Source organism: Suncus etruscus, chromosome 1 (assembly GCF_024139225.1).
Source record: "Suncus etruscus isolate mSunEtr1 chromosome 1, mSunEtr1.pri.cur, whole genome shotgun sequence".
Lineage (NCBI taxonomy): Eukaryota > Metazoa > Chordata > Mammalia > Eulipotyphla > Soricidae > Suncus > Suncus etruscus.
The window spans coordinates 54,263,490-54,290,602 of NC_064848.1; the positions used below are offsets into that span (position 1 = coordinate 54,263,490).

The following is a 27,113-nucleotide window of genomic DNA, read 5'->3' on the forward strand; positions in this document are numbered from 1 at the left end:
TAAAGAGGGAGTGAGGGAAAGTGAGAGGGAAAAGGCCACAAAAGAGGAAACATTATTTTTGTTTTTTATTTTCTGTACAATATTCCTCCTATACATCTGTAGAACAGATGCTCTCAAATGGACATTTATCAGAATCATGGGTAATAGACCTGCTAACAGGTTACTAGGTCATCTTTAGAATTTCTTATTCTCTTGGATGGAAAGTATTTTCAGCAATAATTGAGATACTTTTGGTCAGGGATCACACACTGAACACCTGTATTAGAAGTTCCTTGAAGCTTTCCTCCTTTTCTCAACAACATTTTGTAGCCTTTGCTATCTGGTGGTCCTGCAGCTTTAGCTTCAGCTGATCTCCTCCTTTGAGACACTTTCTTCCATGTTACCTTCCATCTCCAAGTCAGGGTTAGATATTTCTTGTGTTTGTATGTCTATCATTGTTTCCTGTTTACATGTATATTTCATGCATTAAGCAGTTTAGCTTTTAGAGAGCAGGAATTGTATTTACCTCATTTACCAGAGTTCACTAGATGAACTGACACAGAGCAGGTGTTTGGTAAAGATCGTTAAGTGACCATGGTTTACTCACTTCAGCCCTGTCTTCCTTAACAAAAAGGATGTGAAGCTCAGAAGTGGGGACCTGACTGCAACCGTATCTGTACTGTTTGTCAGAACAATGGCATCTGCCATGAAGATACCGGAGAATGCATCTGCCCTCCTGGGTTTATGGGGAAAACATGTGAGATGGGTAAGTCAAGGGTACTTCATGGGTAACTTGTGCATAAAAGTAATTAGCGTGAGTGAGAAAAAATTGTCATTTGCTTAAGGTCTTTACCGCCAACCACTGCAAATTATATGACATCAATATTGTCTATGATGCTAATGTCAGCCCCATGCTTGTATAATACATGGTTTACACAATTAGGCTGTGCAATATTAGACAGCTGGCCCTAATATTCTCCCTGGGAAAGTTTCATTATCTATCAGATGAATCTTGAAGGTGTAATCACCCTGTTTATGCCCTTGGATTATTTTCTCTATTTCCTTATAAAGAAGAGTTGCTTTGAAAGAATAATTATACATTTCAAATGTTTGCACATTTGATTAACTAACATATTTCTCTCCTAAAGCTTGTAAACCACACACATTTGGCAGAACTTGTAAAGAAAGGTGTAGTGGACCTGAGGGATGCAAGTCCCGCGTATTCTGTCTCCAAGACCCCTATGGGTGTTCTTGTGCCACAGGCTGGAAAGGTCTGCAATGCAATGAAGGTATGCACCAATCATTTCAGAAAAGGAAAAAAGGGGGGGGGGCTTGCAAGAGCTGGTACAAGATCAGTTTGCTGGAAATTCTAGTGTTGGGCATACTTAGATGACTCAATTAACCTTTGCTAAGCTACATGGTTCTGAATCATAGTTGTTTCTATGCAAGGTAAATTATATTTTCACATGGATAGTTTGGACCCCGTAGAAAGCACTTTTCAAAAGCATCATCTGAATATTTTTCAATGTGGTGGTGGGGTGGTGTTTGGGGAGGAAAACCAGCTGTGCTCAGAGGTTACTCCAGGTTTTGTGCTCAGAGATAACTCCTGACAAAGGCTAGGGAATCATATGTGAAACTGGGGTTCAGTCAGTAAGTAAAGCACCTAAATTCCTATACTATTTCACCTAGATATCTTATGAAAATATAATTATGACTGTAGGCCTGGATTAGTGTGATCTAATGTGAATCTAAAAAACTCTTGTGTATTGTTGCACTATTGGTATTCACATATTTTTTACTGGAAAGACACATAGAATTTGGATTTTTTCCATAGTGGATCAAAAATATTCATGGTATTTTGTTAGATTCAGACAAAAATTAAAATAAAAAATTTGAGGTAGTTAAGTACTCATCTTTTCAGGACCTTAGTCAGGTAATACTAATTCCCAAAGATGTCTTCTGCCTTCCCTAAATTATATTTCCCCATTTGGTAAGTCTCCCAGATATATTTTCCATCTCCTTTCTGATATGTGTTTCACATCTATTGTCACACAGTAGCTTAACTTGAATATAAAACCATATTTTTCAGGCTCTGACTAATGAACGTTATTATGGTAAATTTCCCAGAGTAAAAATTTTTCCAAAGTATCCTTCACTATGTCAGCTTTTCTCACATTTTGGCATATAATTTGCTCTGATGGGGCCAACAGAAAACTGACAATAACAGTCTGGGACAGAGCAATTAAATAGAAATATAAGTCAACCGTAGATATAATTTAAAAATTGCCAGTGGTCACATTAAAGAAGTGAAAAGGAACACAGAATTATTTTAATATCTCATTAACCTCATCATGTCAAAAATATTGAAGCTGGAGAGTTAGGACAGTTGCATGCAGCCATTCTGCCTCTCATATCTGGCACCACATATAGTGCCCGGAGCCCTGCTAGGAGTGATTGCTGAGCACAAATCCAGGAATCTGAGCAATGCTGGGGGTGATCAACTCTTGTTACCCCCAAAATATCATTTCAACAGGTAAAAGGATATTAGTGAGTTGCTTTATATTCATTTTGTTAGTATTAAGACTTGAACATCTAATTTTGTACTAATTATATTATTACACCTCATGACCTCACATGACTAGTGTTTATCATCTTGAATAGCACAGATCTCAGAGTAAGAAAACAGAAAAGAGCAATATCAGAGGCAAGTTTCCACTACCTGCAAAACCTCAATCTGATTCCTCTAAATACTATATTTGCCCCTATGGAACATTGAGAGAGCCAAAGAAATGTAGATTTTTTTTAACCTGGTTTCAAAAATAAACATATCAAAGTAAAATGTAACTCTGAGTAAAGACTAAATTTTTAGTTCTTTATCCTTAAAAAAAAAAAGAGAAGAAATCCCTGGTTTCAATCCCAAATCCCTTGAGTGACCCTGACCGCCAAACATCACTGTGTGTGACACTCCTCCCCTAATTTACTAGTGATTAAAAAAGAATCAAACACTTTGTGTCTTTTTGAACCATACCTAGCAGTCTTCAGGGCTTGAAGGGTTGCTCCTGGCATTGCTTAGAGATCACATGGTAACAGATAGAGAACTCAGACTTCCTGCACCCTATGGAATTTTTTAAAGGTGCATATGTGAATACTTTGGCAGTGTCCACAAGCCATGTATGTATGTGAGGGGTTTAGAATGTAAGCTTTATTACCTTCGTAGTGAATGTGTCCCTATGTCCATATTCATTAGAATACATTTTACTAACTCATCCCAGTACGTCTCACTCTAGAAAATTTTTGTATTGAAATATTTTAATATTTTCTCTATTCCTTCCTTAATATCCCATTTTATGTGTCAGATCTTCTGATTTTATTTCATAGATTCCTACCTAAGTCTTTATTTCCCATCCCTCAACATGTTACCTACTCTGTTCTACAGATTGAATCTAATTATTGAATCTAATAATCAAGTTTTGACTTCATTAACTCTTCTTTCATTTTCTTTTACTAAGTCCATAAAATGAAAATTTTATTTTACTTTTTCAATTTGAGAGAATACTTGGGTTATTTTTTATATGTTGTATTTATCTGCTGAGATTTATCAGTTTTATTTGTTTCGGGCACATTTTTCTTTTGTTCACTGAGCATAGTTACTATTGTCATGTTAAGATCTTTGTCTACAATTTTCAACATTTGGGTCACCAAGGTTAGTTGCTCTTGGCTTCCTTTTCCCCTGAGAATAATTCAAAATTCTCCACTTTTTCTTGAGTAGTTTAAGATTCTATCTTGGATATTGTGAATGTTACTTGGTGGAGACTTTGAGTATGATATATATTCCTTTGAGGAATGCTGACATTCTTGCTATGTTTTATCAGGCAACTAACTTGGCAGGACTCAAATTAAAACCTCAGACTCTTGGCATCAGCTCAAACCAGTTCAGAGCTTTTATCTATAGCTGTACTATTTTGAGTCAGCTCTCAGCATGTATAGTTTAGGATCTCACCATAGATTCATGATGCCTCTATCTTACCTTTTTCTGAATATTTCCCTCTCACTTTTTAACATCTCTTTGCTTTTACACTGTCCTTTGATTCTTTAGGTTAGTAAGATTACAGAATTATTTGCATTTTAGCTTTCCAATCTCTGGGTATAAATATCGCACTCATCCATTAGACTACAAACTAAAAAGCAAGAATCATGTTCTCAACTTTCAAGTTTCAGTTACCCTTAGAATCATACTATGGGTACACTTTTAAAGAAATTTTAAAGGTTTTTTTTTTTTTTTTTTACCTTTTTAAGTAGTCTTTTTTGTTTTGTTTTTTTTTGGGGGGGGATTTCGGGCCACACCCGTTTGATGCTCAGGGGTTACTCCTGACTAAGCACTCAGAAATTGCCCCCGGCTTGGGGGGACTATATGATAGCCAGGGGATCGAACCGCGGTCCTTCCTTGGCTAGTGCTTGCAAGGCAGACACCTTACCTCTAGTGCCACCTCGCCAGCCCCTTTTTAAGTAGTTTTTAAAACTAGAAAGTATAGTCATTATCTGTGAGAACAATGATCCTATGTATTGTTATTATAATAATCTATGTAAAGATTATCCTTGGGGAAGGTTATTTACCTCTCCTCCCAGAAGTAGAATTCACCAACCTTTTTAATTTTTGGCAATCCAAATAAGTAATGCATATATAAATTAACTACAATATATATATCAGCAAGGTTGATAGATTAAAAAGAAAAGAAAATTATTTACATTTAGCCTTAGTTTTCTCACTTTCCTTGTGTTAATACTTATTTTTTATGTCTTTCTCACAGCTTGCAAGTATGGTCACTATGGTCCAAATTGTAAACTGAAGTGCAGGTGCACCAATGGGGAGACATGTGATCGATTCCAAGGATGCCTCTGCAATTCATATAACTATGGGGTGCATTGTGAGAAAAAAGGTAAAGCAAGGTAACACTGTAGCTAGAGCCATGTTCAACATGCTTGCACCAACCTTTGTTGCTATAATTCTGTCCCAGCAACCAACTTTCTCAAGTTACAGCTGTTTCCATTTTAGAAACCAAGGAGATTATATTTTGAATCCTGATTTGAATTCTTTTCTATGGACTCTCATATATTTACTTCCATTTTTCTTTCGACTTGGCATAAACTATATGCTCTTTAGTAAAGGTGGTGGGAATGTTGCATTGGTGAAGGGGGCTGTTCTGTTTATGACTGAAACCCAAATACAATCATGTTTGTAATCATGGTGCTTAAACAAAGATTTTATAGTAAAAAAAAAAAAAAAAGGTGACTGGCCACTTGGGAGCTCTATCTAATTCTGCTGTCTTTTAGGACAAATCTTTTCCCTGGCTGATTCAAAGAAGGTTTAAAAAATAAAGTTGAAGAGACTTGTAAACAAAGGATATTGTTATGTATATTTTTATATAAAAGATTACATTACATTACATTCAATAAGGCTTTTTAAAGTGTAGTTTAAAAACTACCTTGAGTTGCAAAAGCTGGCTCCCTGTGTGTGACACCAGGCGGGGAAAATCCGCGAAAGTACACCGGCCCAGTGGGGCTCAGCTGTGAAAGACTGTGAGTGTGACCTGTCTATGTCTGTCTACTGTCCTCTTGCGTGAAACTCTTGCGAGTGGGGCAAAAAGAGGCTCAGAGGAGCACGGCTGCTCCGCTTCGCTACGCGGCCGTGCACTCTTTCTAAGGAAAGAACTCCATTGCAACAAGAAGGAAAAATCACACTAAGAACGGCGTTATATCACAGAAGCAAACATTTCTCTCTGGACTGTCTTCTCTGTTGCATGCTCGGGCCTAAGATTTGACCCAGTGTGAGGCTTCATCCACGGAGGACTCCCCTCCCTTAGAGGCAAGTCAGCCCATCCAGAAAGGGAGGAGCCAGAGGAGTGTGCTGCCTACATCATATAGACAATGAATACCACCACAACACGTAGAAAAACCCACAATACAAGTGTGACAATGGGGAAACAACGCAGGCCAGCATCAGACATAGAGAATGAAGATGACAATTCTGAGGACCAGATAATGACTGAACAACTAATCAATCTCTCAGATAAGGACTTTAGACTAGCAATATGGAAGGTGCTCAACAGACTCCAAGAAACCATGGATCGAGTTGAACAGAACACTAATAAGAACCAAGAAAATATGAAGGCAGAAATGACAAAACTCCAAACTGAAATAACATGTCAACTAACAGGACTGAAAAAGTCAGTAAACGAAGTGAATGACAAAATGGATAAGCTTTGGGACAGGGTATCAGAAGCTGAGAATAGACTTGGTGCTGTGGAAGATGAGATACATAACAATTCCATACAGCAGGAGAGATTGGACAAAAAACTTAAAGCAAATGAGCAGACAATGGAAAAATTAGTCAAAGAATGGGAACAGACGAAAATAGAAGTCTATGATAAGATCAACAGAAACAACTTAAGAATCATTGGAGTCCCAGAGACCCAGGAAGAAAATTTCCAGGAAGAATCAATGGTCAAGAACATCATTAAAGAGAAACTTCCAGAGCTAAAGAATATATGTGATCAAATCCTGCATGCCCGAAGAGTACCAACCAAAAGAGACCCCAGAAAAACCACCCCAAGACACATCCTAGTCACAATGACAAATCCCACAGATAGAGACAGAATTCTGAAAACAGCAAGATCAAAAGGGGAAATCATGTTCAAGCAAGCTTCCCTGAGATTTACAGCAGACCTGTCACCAGAAACGCTCAATGCCAGAAAGCAGTGGTGGGATATTGTGACAAGACTGAATGAAATGAATGCTTCACCCAGAATACTATACCCAGCAAAACTCACTTTCCGGTTTGATGGAAGAATACATGGTTTCACAGACAAAAAACAGCTCAGAAACTTCACAGACACAAAACCAGTCTTAAGAGAAAAACTGAAAGACCTAATCTAAGACAAGACTACCCAAAAGACACACCAAATTTTGAAATAAAGATGGCGTTAAATCCCAGGACAATTCTTTCTCTCAACGTCAATGGACTAAATGCACCAGTTAAGAGACACAGAGTGGCTAAATGGATCAAAAAACTCAATCCAACCTTCTGCTGCCTACAAGAAACGCACCTGAATAGTCAGAACAAACATAGACTCAAAATAAAAGGCTGGAGAAAAGTTATCCAAGCAAACAACACCCATAAAAAAGCTGGAGTGGCCATACTAATATCAGATAATGCAAACTTTATACTCAGGAAGGTTGTAAGGGACAAAGACGGACATTTTATATTAATCAAGGGGTACGTAGAGCAGGAAGAATTCACTCTCCTAAACATATATGCACCGAATGAGGGGCCAGCAAAATATTTAATACAACTGTTGACAAATCTGAAAAATAATATCAACAACAACACAATAATTGTGGGGGACCTTAACACGGCTTTGTCAACACTGGACAGGTCAACCAGACTGAAACCCAACAAGAATATACTAGACCTGAGGAGAGAAATGGAAGAAAGAGGCCTAGTGGATATATATAGGACACTCCATCCCCAGAAACCTGGATACACATTCTTCTCCAATGTACATGGGACATTCTCCAGGATAGACTACATGCTGGCACATAAAACATACCTCCATAAGATCAAGAGGATAGAAATTTTGCAGACTACCTTCGCTGACCACAAGGCTCTGAAATTATTTGTGAACTCCAAAGGGACTCAGAAGAAACACTTTAACACCTGGAAGTTAAACAGCCTCATGCTCAATAACCAGTGGGTCCGAGATGAAATCAAGGAGGAAATCAAAAGGTTCCTGGAAACAAATGACAATAAAGACACAAACTCTCAGAACCTATGGGACACAGCAAAAGCAGTACTGAGAGGAAAATTTATAGCTTTGCAAGCACACATCAGGAAGGAAGAAGGAGCTTACCTGAGTAGCTTAATGACACAGCTAATAGAACTAGAAAATGCTCAACAAAAGGACCCAAGAATAGGAAGACAGAAGGAAATAACAAAGCTGAGAGCAGAAATCAACGAAGTGGAAACTCAAAAAACAATCCGAAAGATCAACGAAAGCAGAAGTTGGTTCTTTGAAAAAATAAACAAGATTGATAGACCACTGGCAAACCTAACAAAGAAAGAGAGAGAGAGAAACTTGATAACTCGTATCAGGAATGAAAAAGGAGAGATCACTACTGATATGACAGAGATTCAAAGGGTAATCAGAAACTACTTTGAAAAACTCTACGCCACTAAAAATGAGAACCTGGAAGAAATGGATAAATTCTTGGACTCTTATAATCTTCCACGGTTGAAGGAAGAGGATGTAGCATATCTAAACACCCCCATCACCATTGATGAAATTAAAACAGTAATCAAATGTCTGCCGAAAAAACAAAAGCCCAGGTCCAGATGGATTCACTAATGAATTCTATCAAACTTTCCAAGAGGAACTACTGCCAATCTTGGCAAGACTCTTTCATGAAATTGAACAAACCGAAACACTTCCAAATAGCTTTTATGAAGCCAACATCACCTTGATACCTAAACCAGACAGAGACGCTACCAAAAAAGAAAATTACAGACCAATATCACTGATGAATGCAGATGCAAAGATCCTCAACAAAATCCTGGCAAATAGGATTCAATGCCTCGTTAAGAAGATCATCCACTACGATCAAGTAGGTTTCATCCCAGGAATGCAAGGCTGGTTTAACATCCGTAAATCTATCAACATAATACACAACATCAATAACAAGAAAAATAAAAACCACATGATCATATCAATAGATGCAGAGAAAGCATTTGATAAGGTCCAACACCCATTCTTGATCAAAACTCTCAGCAAGATGGGAATGGAGGGAACCTTTCTCAATATAGTGAAGGCCATCTACCACAAGCCAGTGGCAAATATTATCCTCAATGGAGAAAAACTGAAAGCCTTCCCTCTAAATTCTGGCACAAGACAAGGCTGTCCTCTCTCACCACTCCTATTCAACATAGCACTGGAAGTACTTGCTATAGCGATTAGGCAAGAAAAGGATATCAAGGGAATCCAGATAGGAAAGGAAGAAGTCAAGCTCTCACTGTTTGCAGATGACATGATACTCTACTTAGAAAACCCTAAAGACTCTATCAAAAAGCTTCTAGAAACAATAGACTCATATAGCAAGGTGGCAGGCTACAAAATTAACACACAAAAATCAATGGCCTTTCTATATACCAATAGTAATAAGGATGAAATGGACATTAAGAAAACAACCCCATTCACAATAGTACCACACAAACTCAAATATCTTGGAATCAACTTGACTAAATATGTGAAGGACCTATACAAAGAAAACTATAAAACTCTGCTCCAAGAAATAAGAGAGGACACACGGAAATGGAAACACATACCCTGCTCATGGATTGGCAGGATTAACATCATCAAAATGTCAATACTCCCCAAGGCATTATACAGATTTAATGCCATCCCTCTAAAGATACCCATGACATTCTTCAAAGAAGTGGATCAGACACTTTTGAAATTCATTTGGAACAATAAACACCCTCGAATAGCTAAAGCAATCATTGGGAAAAAGAATATGGGAGGAATTACTTTTCCCAACTTTAAACTGTACTACAAAGCAACAGTTATCAAAACAGCATGGTATTGGAATAAGGATAGGTCCTCAGATCAGTGGAATAGGCTTGAATACTCAGAAAATGTTCCCCAGAGATACAACCATCTAATTTTTGATAAAGGAGCAGGAAATCCTAAATGGAGCAGGGAAAGCCTCTTCAACAAGTGGTGTTGGCACAATTGGATAGCCACTTGCAAAAAATTAAACTTAGACCCCCAGCTAACATCATGTACAAAGGTAAAATCCAAATGGATTAAAGACCTCGATATCAGCCCCAAAACCATAAGATATATAGAACAGCACATAGGCAAAACACTACAGGACATTACAGGCATCTTCAAGGAGGAAACTGCACTCTCCAAGCAAGTGAAAGCAGAGACTAACAGATGGGAATATATTAAGCCGAGAAGCTTCTGCACCTCAAAGGAAATAGTGCCCAGGATACAAGAGCCACCCACTGAGTGGGAGAAACTATTCACCCAATACCCATCAGATAAGGGGCTAATCTCCAAAATATACAAGGCACTGACAGAACTTTACAAGAAAAAAACATCTAACCCCATCAAAAAATGGGGAGAAGAAATGAACAGACACTTTGACAAAGAAGAAATACGCATGGCCAAAAGACACATGAAAAAATGTTCCACATCACTAATCATCAGGGAGATGCAAATCAAAACAATGATGAGATACCACCTCACACCCCAGAGAATGGCACATATCACAAAGAATGAGAATAAACAGTGTTGGCGGGGATGTGGAGAGAAAGGAACTCTTATCCACTGCTGGTGGGAATGCTGTCTAGTTCAACCTTTATGGAAAGCGATATGGAGATTCCTCCAAAAACTGGAAATCGAGCTCCCATACGATCCAGCTATACCACTCCTAGGAATATACCCTAGGAACACAAAAATACAATACAAAAACCCCTTCCTTACACCTATATTCATTGCAGCTCTATTTACCATAGCAAGACTCTGGAAACAACCAAGATGCCCTTCAACAGACGAATGGCTAAAGAAACTGTGGTACATATACACAATGGAATATTATGCAGCTGTCAGGAGAGATGAAGTCATGAAATTTTCCTATACATGGATGTACATGGAATCTATTATGCTGAGTGAAATAAGTCAGAGAGAGAGAGAAAAACGCAGAATGGTCTCACTCATCTATGGGTTTTAAGAAAAATGAAAGACACCCTTGTAATAATAATTTTCAGACACAAAAGAGAAAAGAGCTGGAAGTTCCAGCTCACCTCAGGAAGCTCACCACAAAGAGTGATGAGTTTAGTTAGAGAAATAACTACATTTTGAACTGTCCTAATATTGAGAATGTATGAGGGAAATGTAGAGCCTGTTTAGGGTACAGGCGGGGGTTGGGGGGGGAGGAGGGAGATTTGGGACTTGGGTGATGGGAATGTTGCACTGGTGATGGGTGGTGTTCCTTTTATGACTGAAACCCAAACACAATCATGTATGTAATCAAGGTGTTTAAATAAAAAAAAAAAAAAAAACTACCTTGAATCCACACTCACCAAATCTAACTTGTGATACCACTAGTTAAAAAAACAGCTTTAATATGGTAAGAGTGACATTACAGAGGACAAAGTCCTTGCTTTGCATGTGACAGGCCTGAATTCAACTCCAGACACTTTATATGGCTCCTTGAGATCAATAGAAATGGTCCCTGAGCATAGAAACCTAAGTACACCTTAAATTTTGCCAGGTATGGCAGGAAGAAAGGCAGAAAGGAAGGTAGGAAGAAAAGCAGGAAGGAAAGAAGGCAGGAAGGAAGGTAGGAAGATAGGTAGGAAGGAAAGCAGGAAGGAAAGGAAAAAAGAAAGGAAAGGAAGGAAAGAAAGGAAAAGAGAAAGGAAGAAAGGAAGAGAAGGAAAGAAGGAAAGGAAGGGAAGGAAAAAAGAAGGAAGGGTGATGCCTTTAGCTTCAGTGTCATAGAGTGTTCTGCATATATTTTCTCCTATATACTTTATGGTTTCATATCTAATATCAGATCTTTAATCCATTTTTATTTGACCTTTTTTGCATGATGTTAAAGAGAAGTCTGAATTCTCTTTTTTTTTCTATGCAGTTGACCAGTTTTCTCAACACCACTTGTTGAAGAGGCATTCCTTTCTCCACTTTGTATTCCTTGCCCCTTTATCAAAGATTAATTGTTGTATACCTGGAGGTCAGTCTCAGAATATCCAAGTCTATTCCACTGATATGAAGGTCTGTCTTTATTCCAATACTATTCTGTTTTTAATTATATTTACTTATAGTAAAGTTTGAAGTTGGAGAAAGTTATGCCTCTCATGTTCTTTTCCCCACGAATTGCTTTATCTATTCTTGGGTATTTATTGTTCAAAATGAATATGGGGATAAAGGGATGCTCATTTACTGCTGTTAGACATGTAGACTGGTTCAGCCTTTTTGGGAAAACAATATGGATATTTAAAAAAAACTAGAAATCAAGTTTTTACATTACCCAGTAATACCACTATTAAAGATATAAAATAGAAACACAAAATCACCATGCAAAAAAATTCCTCTGCATTCATATGTTCGTTGCCGCACTATTTAAAATATCCAGAACTGGAAACAACCCTAGTGCTTGAGACCAGATAAGCGGCTAAAAACATTGTGGTACATCTCCACAATGGAATACTACTACACAGCTGTTAGGAAAATAAACTTATGAAATTTACTTATACATGGATAGATATGAACATTATTATGCTGAGTGAAATGAGTCAGAATGAAGGAAAGACAGAATAATCTTACTCAATTGTGAGATATAATAAAAACAAAAGATAGTATGGTTATAATATCCAGAGACAATAGAAATGAAGAAAGAGTGGTGAATGCAGTTAGGATAGTGAAAGGTTAAAGGCCCACTGTGACAATGATAGATGGAATTGATAACTCTGGACTTGAACTGGTGCACAAACCCAAAGTCAATGACACCAGAATCAATACCCAATCTACAACAAGCTAAACACAAAGAAAACCTCTTACACTAGCAGTCTATGGGCAGAGGGGGAAGGTATGGGATGCATGTTGGGAACAGGGGTGGAGGAAGGACAACACTGGTGGTGGGAATGGCCCTAATTCATGTCACTATGTACCTTAAATATTTCTGTGAAAGACTTGAATTCACTTTGATCATAATAAACATTATTTAAAAAAAAAAAAGAACATTTCACCTCCTCGGGGGAGAATGTAAATCTAAAAGTAATAGTTATACCGAACTAATAGAACACTAAATAGTTTTCCATATGACTTAAAAAAAAAGAACTGGATGCTTATAAAGTGATATGCATAGTACCTTTTTATTAGCAATAGTGTAACTATAGTGTTAAAATATTCATATATATTTATATTATATATATATATATATATTTAAAAAGCTTTCTTTTTTAGCAAGATATGGTTTTATTTTACTAATATGTCATTGGGTATTATTAAAATAGCTTTCTAAAAAAAGAAAGTTTTATTTTATTTTATTTTTTATATATCATATATCTTATGCTTTATATGTAATTTTATATAATTACTTTATTTAAGCACTGTCATTACAAAATTGTTCATGGCTAAGTTCCAAGCATAGAATGTATACCACCCTTCACCAGTGCATATTTTTCACCACCAGTCTCCCATTTCCCTCCCACCCACCTTCCACCTGCCACTGGGAGAAGTATTTTACTTCTCTCTCCCTTTCTCTTTCTCTTTCTCTTTCTCTTTCTCTTTCTCTTTCTCTTTATCTTTCTCTCTCTCTCTCTCAAGACATCTTTAATATGCCACTGGGAGAAGTATTTTACTTCTCTCTCCCTTTCTCTTTCTCTTTCTCTTTCTCTCTCTCTCTCTCAAGACATCTTTAATATGGATGGAACTAGTGAGTATCATGCTTATTTAATTTAAGTCAGGAAGAGAGGAACAGGTATCAGAATGATCTCTCATATATATGGAATATATATTTCAAAAAATAAACATTGTTTGGGAATAATGAATTGTTATATAATTAGAACCTGAGCACTGATATATGAAACTGAGCTTACCAAGAAGGTGGGTGCAGAGGGCAAGGTGTAATTAGGAAGGGACACTTAGACAGTGGTGGAGGGAAGTGGACACTCTGACTGATGGATACTCTGTTGTATGTATGTAATCCTAATATTAACAGTGATGTAAATCATAGTACTTAAAAACAGCTATATATGTATATGTAAATATGTCATTTATATATACATATACAATATACATAGTGCATGTGTAAAGTCCTGGGATCAGTACTCTACTACTGAATTACATGTCTGGTTCCCTGTCTGTACTCATGTAGACTTCCCAGTAAATGAGCCATCTCTCTTTTCCATCTCTCTTACATATGTTCCCCCCAAACAGAAGGACACATCCCATTTTAATTTTCATTTTAATCCCCATTTTACTCTCCTCTCACATTCTACCTGATTGGCTGACACAAGGTCCTACTCAGGAGAGAGTAGAAATATCCATTTCCACCTACAATAAATGGAGTTACTCTCCTGACGTGGCTAGTGGATGTTTCTTCACCAGTGACTCCAACCTCATCAGTGATGTCTAAATCATGGGATCTGACTTCAAAAGCATCATTATATTTAGGCAATAGTTTGCTTTAAAATTTAGTGAGACTGATCCCAAAGTTAGAAAAAATTTAGTGCTGCTAGTCATTTCAATATTGAAATGGTATGTCCTGGGTCCACTGAGGGAATAAAGCATTAGGGTTAAGTGTGGAATAACATTTGGGAGACATTTGAACTTGAATCTGTCTCTGTGCTCTAGTCTATTCATCTACAAAGTGTATACTCCCTAAAACACCATTTTATATCCCTGTTAAGTGCATAAAAAGCCCATAAATTTGTAAAGTTCTTGTTCAAACATGGCTTATTTGATGGAATCTATTTTTGCTCTTACTTTAACTGCTTTGTTAAATAATTTTTTACGGTGCTATTTTCTTCATACAGGTATACCAAGGGTTAATCCAAGGATAGAAAGATTGCCAGATGACATAGAAGTAAACAGTGGTAAATTTAATCCCATCTGCACAGCAATTAGTTGGCCACTACCTGAAAAAGAAGATTTTACCCTGGTAAAGCCAGAAGGGACAGTTCTCCATGTAAGGTTTACTTATTATCAACTCTTCTCACAGTATTAGTTGCATTCAGTGGAGTAATATCCTGCTAAGACTAGACTCTCTTTTGGAATTGAATTTTGGATGTCAGGGTATTCACTTTAACAAAATACCATTTTTCTGGAGAGTTAAAACAGACTTCCTGTAGTATTTTAATAATATCTTTATATAAACACCATAATTACAAACATAATTATAGTTGAGTTTCAGCCATAAAAAGAACACCCCCATTCATCAGTGTAACATTCGTACCATCAGTCCCCCCTAAATCCCTCTTTCCCCAACTCCTGCCTGTATTCAAGACAGGCATTCTACTTTTCTCACTCATTAATATTGTCATATCGTTGTTAGTGTAGTTATTTTCCTATCTGCACTCACCACTGTGTGGTAAGCTTCATATCATATCGTGAGGCGGTTCTTCTGGCCCTCATCTCTGGGCATTATTACAATAATGTCTTTTATTTTTATTAAAACCCATAGATCAGTGAGACTATTCTGTCTCTCTCTCTCTCTCCCTCTAACTTATTTCACTCAGCATAGAAGTTTCTATGTGCATTCATATATAGGAAAATTTTATGACTTCATCTCTCCTGATAGCTGCATAATATGCATAATATTACATTACCTGTACATGCACCACAATTTCTTTAGCTATTCCTCTATTGAAGGGCATCTTGGTTGTTTCCAGAGTCAGGCTATTGTAAATAGCGCTGCAATGAATATAGGTGTGAGGAAAGATTTTTGAATTGTATTTTTGTGTTCCTAGGGTTTTGTTTGTTTTTGTTTTGTTTTGTTTTGTTCTCGTTTTGTTTTGTTTTGGGGTCACACCAAGCAGCGCTCAGGGTTTACTCCTGGCTCTATGCTCAGAAATTGCCCCCAGCAGACTTGGGGGACCATATGGGATGCTGGAGTTTGAACCATCATCCTTCTGCATGCAAGACGAAGGCCTTACTGCTGTGCTATCTCTCTGGCCCCTGTTCCTAGGGTTTATCCCTAGGAGTGGTATAGCTGGATCATATGAGAGCTCAATTTCCAGTTTTCTTCAATTTCCATATTGTTTTCCATAAAGGCTGAATGAGATGGCATTCCCACCAGTAAGTACTGAATGAGAGTTCCTTTTTCTCCACATCCCCATCAGCAATGATTATTCTTGTTCTTTGTGATGTATGCCAATCTCTGCTTTTGTTGACCTTCTGGATTGTTTTATAATTCCACTCATTGATTTCTGTTCTAAGTTTTGTTATTACTTCTGCCTACCTATTTTTGGTTTCTTTCCTTGATCATTTTCTAACTTTATAAACTGTGTCATTAAGCTTTATATGTAGTCCTCTTCTTTCTTCCTGTGTGCTTGCAAAGCTATACATTTTTCTCTTAGTACCACTTTTGCTGTGTCACATAAATTCTGATAATTTGTGTCTTCATTGTCATTTGTTTCTAGAAATGTATCTTTTCCTCTTTGATTTCATCTCTGACATGCTTGTTATTGCGTAGTTTGCTGTTTAATTTCCATGAGTTAGAGTTTTTCTTCTGAGTCCCTTTGTAGTTCACTTCTAATTTTAGTGCCTTGTGATGTGAGAAGGTTGTATGTACAATTTCTATCCTCATGACTTTATGGAGATATGTTTTATGGGCCAACATGTGGTCTATACTGGAAAATGACCCATGTGTTTTGGAGAAGAATGTATATCCAGTTTTCTGGGGGTGGAGAGCCCTATATATAAATATACTAGGCCACTTTTTTCCATTTCTCTTTTCAGAACTAGTATATTCTTGTTGGGTTTCAGCCTGGTTGACCTATCAAGAGGTGACAGAGCAGCATTGAGGTCTTCCTCAATGATTGATTCTTATGTTGTTTCTATTGAGTTTATCAAAGACTTCTATGTTCATCTGTTTACATTCATTAAGTACTTTTTTCATTGACTGATCATTTGCTTTTAAGTTTTTTTTTCCAATCTCTTCAGTTGTATGGAGTTGTTGTGTATCTTATCTTCCAGCTCACTGTCAGTCCTCAGCTGCTATTACTCTGTTGGAGAGGTTTTCCATTGAGGGTTTTATTTCATCTACTGAGTTTTTCAGACTTGTTATTTCAGTTTGGAGTTTTTTGATTTCTATCTTCATGTCTTCTTTCATCTTATTTGTGTTCCATTCACTCGATCTATGCTTTCTTTGATTCCTATGAGGATCCTCCATATTTCTCCTCTAAACGTCTTCTCTCAGGGGCTCATTAGGTGGTTGGCATTTCTAGGTCATCAGAACTGCCATCTTCACTCTCTTTATATGGTGTTGGCTTGAGTTGTTTCCCCGTTGTCACGCTTGCTGTGTGTTGTTTTTTCTATTTGTTATGGTGGAGTACATTGGCTAGAAGATGCACACAGCCACAGAGTGAAGCAGAGCAGCTGCACACCTCTGGCTCCACCCTGCTTGGGCATACCCATCTCACCTCTGTCCCCAGCTTCAGTTGTGTTTTCTGGGCTGGGTTTAGTTTCAAAAGCCACAAAAAGTTCAGGCTGCTACCCCTTGTAATGGTGGTGGTGGTGGTGCGACCCCGCTTCCTATAGTCTTACTGTCTTACTCTGTATCCTGTAGTACAAGGTGGAAAATAACCCTTTCCAGCAAAATTAATGGATCTGAACGCTGATGATGGTACAGATTTATCTGACTGTCATAAAACAGTTTGTGTGAGCTTTTGCAAGATTCTGTCACCACATAGGCTCACATCTCTAATTGTCAAATCAGGGAGAATGAGGTGGTTCAGTGGACATCAATATGTGTTGTAAACCATGAATCATCAAGAGTATTATACTACCTCCCAGGGAATACCATGACATGGAGCTTTGATATGCTATTTGGAGCAGCAATTAATGGAGGAAAGTCACATCACAAGGCACTAAAATTAGAAGTGAACTACAAAGGGACTCAGAAGAAAATTAATTAATGGAGGAAAGTCCAAAACAGACGATTTGATTCTAGACATGCCTGATTTTAACATTTCCAATTAAGAAAGCATGTTCCACAGAATTCCTTGGGCTTACTGCATTTCCCAGGTCCCACTATCTCTTTTGTTTGCCCTCACGGCTGGTGCTCACTACCAGTTAGGGCACTATCTCAGCACTTTTTATTTGACAAAAAGAACTAACTTAATTTTGTAGAATGTTTTTTCTCTTGCCTTTTATGGTACCCCAAGTGTACCACATAAAATTTGTGTCTTAAAGGGCTGGAGCTATATCATATATAGCTCCATATATATGTAGGGTGATTCCTAGCATGTGACCAATCTTGGTTTGATCCCCGGCATCCCATATGGTCCCCTGAGCCTGCCAGGAGTGATTTCTGAGTACAGAGCTAGGAGTAGCCCCTGAATACTGCCGTGTGTGGCCCCAAAATAAAAAATAAAAAAATAAAATTTGTGTCTTATGTGTGAAACTCAGGAAGTTTAATATCTCCATACCTAAATATTTTGAAATGATTTTTCTCTTCAAAATAATTGAAAATCAATTTGACCAGCAGGCATTATTGAGTGATTTCCTAGAGGCAGTATAGATAGAATCCATACATCAAGGGCCAGAGCGATCTAATACAGTGGGTAGAGTGTTTGTCTCGTATGTGTCAAAGCCGGGATCAATCCTCAGCATGTCATATGATCATCCAAGCCTTACCAGAAGTAATTACTCATATAGAGACATAAAAAAGCCCCAATAACCACTATGTATGGCACAAAAATAAAAACAAAAACAAAATGAAAGAATTAATACATCTGAAGCTCCCAATTTCACCCAAATATCCCATTAGGTAGTAGAAGCCAGTGTACAGCTTCTGGAATCTTGTTAACCTTCTCGTGAGTTGATAGAAGTTACAGCTACCAATAGGGACAGTCAATAAATGGTACATTATTTAGCATTAACCACTTAATTTGTTTTTAATAAATGGAACTCATGAAGTAAATAACGTAACAAAGTGAATAAAATCCGAAGTTGCAGGTCTGGGATGTGAACTGATAGAACTGATTCTATGTGGGTGCAGAGCTCTAACTATTTCCATAACACCAAAGTCAACAGTTCCTTAAAAGCCTCAGGAAATTATTTTGTTCTCTCACACAAATATCTCTGTGCTAGACGGGAGGAGCAAATATTAACAAAAGTAGTTTAAAAGGAATACAGCTCCTTGCTTGTATTTACCCTACACTCCCAAACACAAATATAACGGCAGGATCTGTGAGGGCATTAATCCAATATAAACTTTCAAGGCTACTACAATAGTGTAGGAAGCAAGCCAATGATTATACCAGAGTACATTTAGTTTTTTAATCTCTCACAAAAACTTCTTATTAAACAATGCGATGGGGGTCAGTGTTTTGGACCTTTATGTTTATGCCTCCCTTAAAGCTATATATTTTGTATTTGACCTTTTCAGCCAGACGAATTTAACCAATCAGGTCTTGAGTCAATGGCCGAATTTACAGTGGACCGAATCCTCCCTCCTGACTCTGGAGTCTGGTTCTGCAGTGTGAACACAGTGGCAGGGATGGTGGAAAAACCTTTCAACGTTTCAGTTAAAGGCAAGAAAATCAAAGTTGATTCATGTTATATTTACTTTTTAAGAAATATTTGGGAAAACCTTGAAGTAATTTATAGATATGCTTATGGTAAAATTAAAACCTTAGAATATAATATTTTATTTATTTATTTTGGTTTTTGGATCACATCTGGAGGTGCTCAGGGGTTACTCCTGGCTGTACATTCAGAAATCACTCCTGGCAGGCTCAGAGAACCATATGAGATGCTGGGATTTGAAACACTGTCCTTCTGCATGCAAGGCAAATGCCCTACCTCCATGCTATCTCTCTGGCCCTGAATATTTTAAAGACCAATGACAACAATTATATCACAAATAAAGCCCCATCTGAATTTTATATTCCAAAAATCCTTGTTAATGACCTCAGAATCTCAAGTGATTTGGGGGAGGGGGAAATTTTCCTTCCTTCCTCCCTCCCTCCCTTTCTCCCTCTCTTCCTCCCTCCCTTCCTCCCTCCCTTTCTTCCTTCCTTCCTTCCTTCTAACCTCCCTCCCTCCCTTCCTCCCTCCCTCCCTCCCTCCCTCCCTTCCTTCCTTCCTTCCTTCCTTCCTTCCTTCCTTCCTTCCTTCCTTCCTTCCTTCCTTCCTTCCTCCCTCCCTCCCTCCCTCCCTCCCTCCCTCCCTCCCTCCCTCCCTCCCTCCCTCCCTTCCTTCCTTCCTTCCTTCCTTCCTTCCTTCCTTCCTTCCTTCCTTCCTTCCTTCCTTCCTTCCTTCCTTCCTTCCTTCCTTCCTTCCTTTGCTTTCTTTTTTCTTGGAAAAATTTAAATTTGATTTATTCTGAAGAATATTCATATGATCAACATAATTTCTTACATTTTTCATGTTCTTAGAAGAACAAAAAGAACTATGGTGCAAGAAACAGTGTAACAGGAAGATGCTTGCCTTGTATGTGGCTGATCCTGATTGGATCCCCTTTTTGCTCAGGGATCATACTTGGAGAGTCTCAAGGATTCATATGTGGTACTGTATTTCAAACCTGAAATCCAGGTTTCAGATGAAGCAAGTGATTTTATCTGCTATTTTATCTTTCCAGCCACAGTACTGTATTATTTTAGGAACAACAATTATATTGGTCTTGAAAACATTCCAGTGACCTAATTTTAACTTAAGTATTTCTGTAAGATCCCAGTTTTAAAGATTCTATACCCCAAATGAATTATATTCTGCAGTACTTAGAATTAAAAGTTAAAAAATAACTTTTGAGAATACATTTTAACCCATGATGCCATGCAATAGAATATAAGACAGCTATAAAATAATTTCTTCAATAAGTTTTAGAACCTCACAGATAATTCCAAATTTTTTAAAAAATGCATGCTTTGTGATTCCATTTATGTACAGTGAAAGAAAAAAAAAGTAATCTTTAATGACAGAGTAGGATAATAATTACCTTTAGATTGGGCAAGGGTTCAAGCTAAAGTATGCCTCCTGGGACTGAAGCATAGTACAGTGAGTAGAAATTTTGCCTTGCATGCAGCTGACCCAGGTTCAATTCATGGAATCTTACATGTTTCCCTGAGCCTGCCAGGAGTATTTTTCTGAGTGCAGGGCCAGGAATAATCACTGATCACCACCAGGTGTGGCTCAAAAAAATAATAAAACAATAATGTATGCCTCCTGGGAAAGTAGTATTTTTCTCTAAAAATAAATGGTACCTATATAGCTTTCACTTGCAGTATGTATATCTTACTAAAAATGATAAAAAATGTTAAATTTTTACACGTTAGAGCAGTTATTTTACGTTAAAAAGGCACTATAATTTAGGTAACATATATATTATAGTTTAATGTTTATGGTATCGATGCAAAATTACTGCATCCCACCACCACCACCAAAATGTCCAAGACTCTCTACCACTGTCTTTGTCATCTCTTTTTATAGACATTTACATTTGGCATTTATGACTAACAAAATACATATTAAATAAACTTTAGGTTTTATTTGACTATTTACAAAAGCACAACTTAATAGATTTATGTTGACTCATAGTAGTCATCTTCTTTTTAAATCCTACCTAAGTAGGATTCTTTATAGGTGACTTTTGGATTAATTGACTCATCTTTTTTATTCCTTTTTTTTTAATAGAAAGCATGACAGATTTTACCATTTTTCTTTGCTTTGCTTAAAATTTTCATGAATATTCTAATCAGAAGTACAGAGCCTCAGGATAAAACTGGTTTTATTTTTAAGTTTAATTTTGTTTTACTTAGTCCATGTTTGTTTGTCCCATATAATATATAAAGCATGATAGGGTATATACAGTGTTAATTTCCCTTTGGCTTATTTAATCAAGAATAATGCTTTTTAGTTCTTATTCATGTTCTTGAAAATGGAAGAATGTATTTTTTTTCTTATTGGTGAGTAATATTTCATTTCTTGTCTGTGTGCATTCCAAATAATCATTTTTTTATTTTTAAGTTTTGGAATACCATGCCTGGTGATGCTTAGGACTTACTCTTATTTCAGTACATGGGTTTTAAGGGAACATATGTGATGCCAAGGATTGAACACTGATCAGAGACATGCAAAACACGCTATACTATCTCTCTGGCCCCTCAAATATTCTTTTATAAGTACAACTCAGGAGTCCTTGAGGGCCAGTTCCCATGATCACTGACCAGCAGGCATGGACGATTCAACATTTGGGTTTTATTGGTCCAGAGACAGCCTGGGTTACCTGAGCTGTGCTCACAAGTTTCTAAAAGCAACACAGGGAGGATCTGGAGGACTGAGAGTTTGCAATTCAAATTTGGTCCCTGGCACATATAAAGCTTATTTCTCTAACACCTTCAAAACACCAAATGGAGCTTTACAAATCATTGAAAATTGAATATAAAGATTGCTGAGACAAAAAAACTAATACCATTATTTCAAATAGCATTTTATAGATTAAAAATTAATATAAATATTTATACAGGAATATCATCTACTAAATAATAAGTTTTTCAAAGATTAGGGAAAAATGTCAACATACTGTTGGTTCAGAGACCAACAATTGAAAGTCAGTACCTTAAATAATTTTCTACTGGGGCCAGAGATATAGCATGGAGATAAGGCATTTGCCCGGCATGCCAAAGTCTGTGGTTCGAACCCCGGCTTCCCATATGGTCTCCCGAGCTTGCCAGGAGCAATTTCCAAGCATAGAGCCAGGAATAATCCCTGAGTGCTGCTGGGTGTGACCCAAAAACCAAAAAAATTTTTTTCTACTAAATTTTATTTAATCGGTCAATATGATTTTCCAAATGCCAATTTTGTTCAAATCTTGTTTTAGACATTGGAAATGCAGAAATGGGACATGTTTACCTGGAAATGAATCCTGAGGCAATATTGAAGGAGTGCCTGTAATTTTAAATTGGGGTGTCAATCTTCTTTGAAAATATCGTATTTAAGCAAAACTTTAAAGCAAATTCTAAGGATATTGACTCATAAAGTGAGATAGAGAGGAATAGTGAGGTATTGCTTATTATCATCCCAATAATGAGGTCTTTCAAAATTTTGCTCCAAAACTCTCTTCCCGTTACCATAAAATAATTATATTAAAGATAAACTCTATGTTTTTGTATTGTATCTTTTTTCCAAGACAGTTGTAATGTCTAAGATTTCTTCACTCACTCACTCCACACACACATACACACACACACACACACACACACACACACACACACACACACAAACCAATTCTCACACTCTTGAGTTCCTAATGTCTCCCTTAAGAATACATGATTTTTGAAAAAAAGAAAAGAATACATGATTTTTGAGATGGGAAATTATTTTGTATCCAGGAAGATCTTTTAGTTTCTTTTATTTTTGGGGGGGTGGGGAGAAAGGGGCATGTTTTGGGTCACACCCAGCAGAACTCAGGGGTTAATTCTGGCTCTTTGCCCAAAAATCACTCTTGACAGGCTCTGGTGCTGGGGATGGAATCTGGATCTGTCCTGGGTAGACCACATGCAAAGCTCTGGCCCCAGGAAGATTTTTTCTAATCACATATGCTTAAAAGGAGATAACCTTGGGCCATACAGATAGCTTAATGTACTGAGTGAATATTTTGCATGCAAAAGAATCTGGTTAGAACCCCAGAACTAGAAGAGCTCCCTTGAGTACTGCCAGGAGCATTTCTTGAACACAGAGCTGGGAGTAGCCTCCAAGAAGCAAACAATCAAACAGAAAGAAAAATTCCTTGCTTGATGGTAGACAGGAAAAGTAACATTTGTATGGGAGAAGCATCTGAGAGGAAGGGATTTGAACTTAAAGAAGTTTCAAGAAACTACAAAGAATAAGGAAACAGATTTTCCTCCAAGCCTTTAGAAAGTAATAAAGCAATGCTAACCTTGATCATAAAACCTATGTCTGACTTATGAAATTCAAAGCAAATATAACAATGTGTGCTGTTTTACAATAAAAAACAGAGACATACAAGAATTCATAGTCTGGTGGGAAAATAGACACAAAAATCACATATTCATATATAAAATATCAAATAATCACATATTATCACAAATGTCACAATAAAGGGAAAGTCTTAGGCTCCCTGGAAATTATATTCCAGGCACATCTAATTGAGATTCTGGAATAATCTTTTGAAATCACATCATATCTGAGAATGAATCATAGAACACTGGGATTTGGAGCACTTTTGCTGTGAAACATTTCACAAGAGTCTAGCAGTTGAACACCTGAGACTGGGAGCAAATTGATATGTTGTTAGTTGAATATACTAACCGAAATTGGAGACATTGAAGGGTATAGGTTAAGGAGGAAAGGAGTATGGTTAGAGTCAGGAGTTTGATTGTACAGGGCCTGACAGATTATGACACAATTTTTTTATTCTAAATATAATATGAATGTGTTTAAAAAAATTTGTAGAGAAATACTTACACTTTTTTTTTGTTTTGTTTTTGGGCCACACCCAGTGGTGCTCAGGGATTTCTCCTGGCTGTCTGCTCAGAAATAGCTCCTGGCAGGCACAGGGGACCATATGGGACACTGGGATTCAAACCAACCACCTTTGGTCCTGGATTGGCTGCTTGCAAGACAAACGCCACTGTGCTATCTCTCCGGGCCCGAGAAATACTTATACTTAATAAAATGTTTGACTTTGGATAATAAATTGGAATGTTTAATGATAAAGTCAATAGATCACAGAACTGATAATTGTGTTTATTCTGAGCAGAGAGTTCTAAGAAGACTTTATTCAAAGGTACTTGCATTTAAGAATAACAAGTAGATCCCAAAATGTAAAAACTAATCTGGTCAAATTTTATTTAGTTCTTCCAAAGCCTCTGCATGCCCCAAATGTGATCAACATTGGACATAACTTTGCTGTTATCAACATCAGCTCTGAGCCTTTCTTTGGAGATGGACCGATAGAATCCAAGAAACTTCTGTACAAACCTATAAATCATTATGAGGCATGGCGAGATATTCAAGGTAAGGTTTGGACAGGGAAGTCACCAACTAGAGATGAACCCCAGAAAAGAAAGTTTTAAAAAAATAAAAATTCCTTCTCCCTATATCAGCCCTCTTTTTAGTTGTGGCAGAGAGTTTTCCTTTCTGAGTATTCAAGAGGGAAATCTGGATTCTTGAGTTCTACGATCAACTTTTGGACACTGTGGTTTTGTACTATGGGCTCTAGAATCAGCCTCAACTGCATAAAGAGGTAGTTTTGGTGTCACATTTTCTTTCCAGACATCTCTGGATCTCTAGTCCTAGTTTTAATTATTTTATCTTACAAGATCATGACTAAAACAAACAAAATACAACAACAACAACTGTGTTTATGCCATGACTGTGATAACAGAGAAGCCCAGGTTTTCTGGAAAGACAGAAACTTAGTCTGCTTAAATCCAGGGGTTGATTATAGCTGCCATATTGATTTGTTTGCTTTTCTCCTTTAAGTATTGCTAGAACACAGGTCTTGAGAGAGATTTGGATCTGAAAAGTCTAGATTGTGCCAGACTAGACTGAGGGGGGTCTGGTTATGAGGGCGTTCGGGCAAAGAGAGTTATGTGTCCATTAACTTCCTTTAAGAACAGATAATTAGGTAAAATGTAATAATACGTCAGAAGTTAAAGGAGAACATTATTTGTTTAGTAAGGTTATTTTGAAACACAAATTATAGTTGTATCTGTTGTATTATGGTAAATTTTCAAGTGATAACTGTTATCATCTGAGCATGTTGCTTTCATTGCTGCATTTTATAGAGACCCTCCCTCCTTGCCTTTAGGTTACTGGTATCCCTCTACCTAATATTTTATTCTAACTATCTTTGTGATGTCCTAAAAACGAGATTCTATTCACTTTATAATAGTGAGGAAATTACAAAGCAGAAAAGGAAAAATTTTAGTTTCACAACAATAACTGACCTGAGTAATTGAGTTGTTATGATATTGTTACTGAGGCTTTTACATTCTATGCTTGGCTCAGTCAAAATTCAGGATCTCAGAGATTGTTTTGATGAACTGCTGAAAAGCTTGGACTTAGCAGCTTTTAGGGTTTTTGTTTTGTTTGCTATGGTGGTTAATAATCTTAATTCATATCTCTTTCTATGCATAAATATTATTGTAAGGCAAAGCAAAACTATGCCTATGCAGTATTTTGGAAATACTGATTAAAACAGATAATGAAGAAAAAATAGTATATACCTTTTACATGCATGATCTATTTTCAAGTACTTTATTCTTTTTTTTTGGGGGGGGGGGGCACACCCGGTGATGTTCACGGGTAACTCTTGGCTATGTGTTCGAAATCGCTCCTAGCTTGGGGAACCGTATGGGACACCAGGGGATTGAACCGCGGTCTGTCCAAGGCTAGCACCAGCAAGGCAGATGCCTTACCGCTGTGCGCCACTGCTCCGGCCCCTATTTTCAAGTACTTTGGACTCTTCTTTTGTAACACTGTGTCCATCATAAATCTGTTAACTTGTCAATGTAAGTAAGCCTTTGAAGAGTCTCCTCTCTTCAAAGGTTGATTGGAATTACTGTATTTACTTAAAAACAGTAGAAATTAAATTGCTATATTATTCAAATTGAGGTATGTTTTTCTAACTCTGATTGATATTCCATATTGTTGAGCATGTGTATGCTTTTACTTTCCAGATGTGAAGACAAAAAAGCACAGCACAAAAATGTCTTATTGGCAGAGAGGTACTTAATGCCTTCATCATGACCAGCAAATTTATTTTTAAAAGCTTTTTTTTCCCTTATAATTGCAACAGTGATGGATAAATTGCCTCTCTGTTCCATGAAGACATTGTATTTTAAAATACCTAACATCAGTTCACATTGCATTAACAACACTCCCAGTTAAAGAATGTAAAAGAATGCCAACTGAAGTTTCCTGGACTTTCTCTCTTCTCAGTGACAAATGAGATTGTTACCCTCAGCTATTTGGAACCTCGGACAGAATATGAACTCTGCGTGCAGCTGGTGCGGCCTGGAGAGGGCGGGGAAGGCCATCCTGGACCCGTGCGAAGGTTCACAACAGCTTCTATCGGTCAGTGGACATAAACAGCATTTATTCATGAGCTGGCTGGGAGGGGGAGGAAGGGGAAAGAGGAAGGAAGACCAGGAAGGGTGGTGGTGGGTGAGTGGGTGGGTGGAGATGGAGGTGGAAGGAGTTTGCTTTGCAGTGGGTGGGAAAGTGACAGGAAGGCTAGCCACTTTGAGCCAAAGCTTTCCTTTATTTGGGATGCACTCCTTGTCTAGCTCCCCAGGGGAAGGTGTCTGCAGCAACCCTCTGGGACAGAGAAGGAAGCAGATGAATCTTCAGGAAGGCAGGGACATCCCTTAGGACTGG

At 37.5% G+C, this 27,113-nt stretch overlaps 1 protein-coding gene across 1 annotated transcript in view; it reads left to right on the top strand.

Moving 5' to 3' along the window:
- Positions 1-27,113, top strand: part of TEK (TEK receptor tyrosine kinase) — a 129,744-nt gene that overhangs the window by 66,101 nt on the left and 36,530 nt on the right. The window contains 7 exon segments of the mRNA XM_049770985.1: positions 614-745; positions 1,128-1,268; positions 4,788-4,916; positions 14,579-14,730; positions 19,156-19,300; positions 24,585-24,746; positions 26,676-26,810. Of these exon segments, the coding sequence (XP_049626942.1) occupies positions 614-745; positions 1,128-1,268; positions 4,788-4,916; positions 14,579-14,730; positions 19,156-19,300; positions 24,585-24,746; positions 26,676-26,810 (996 nt within the window).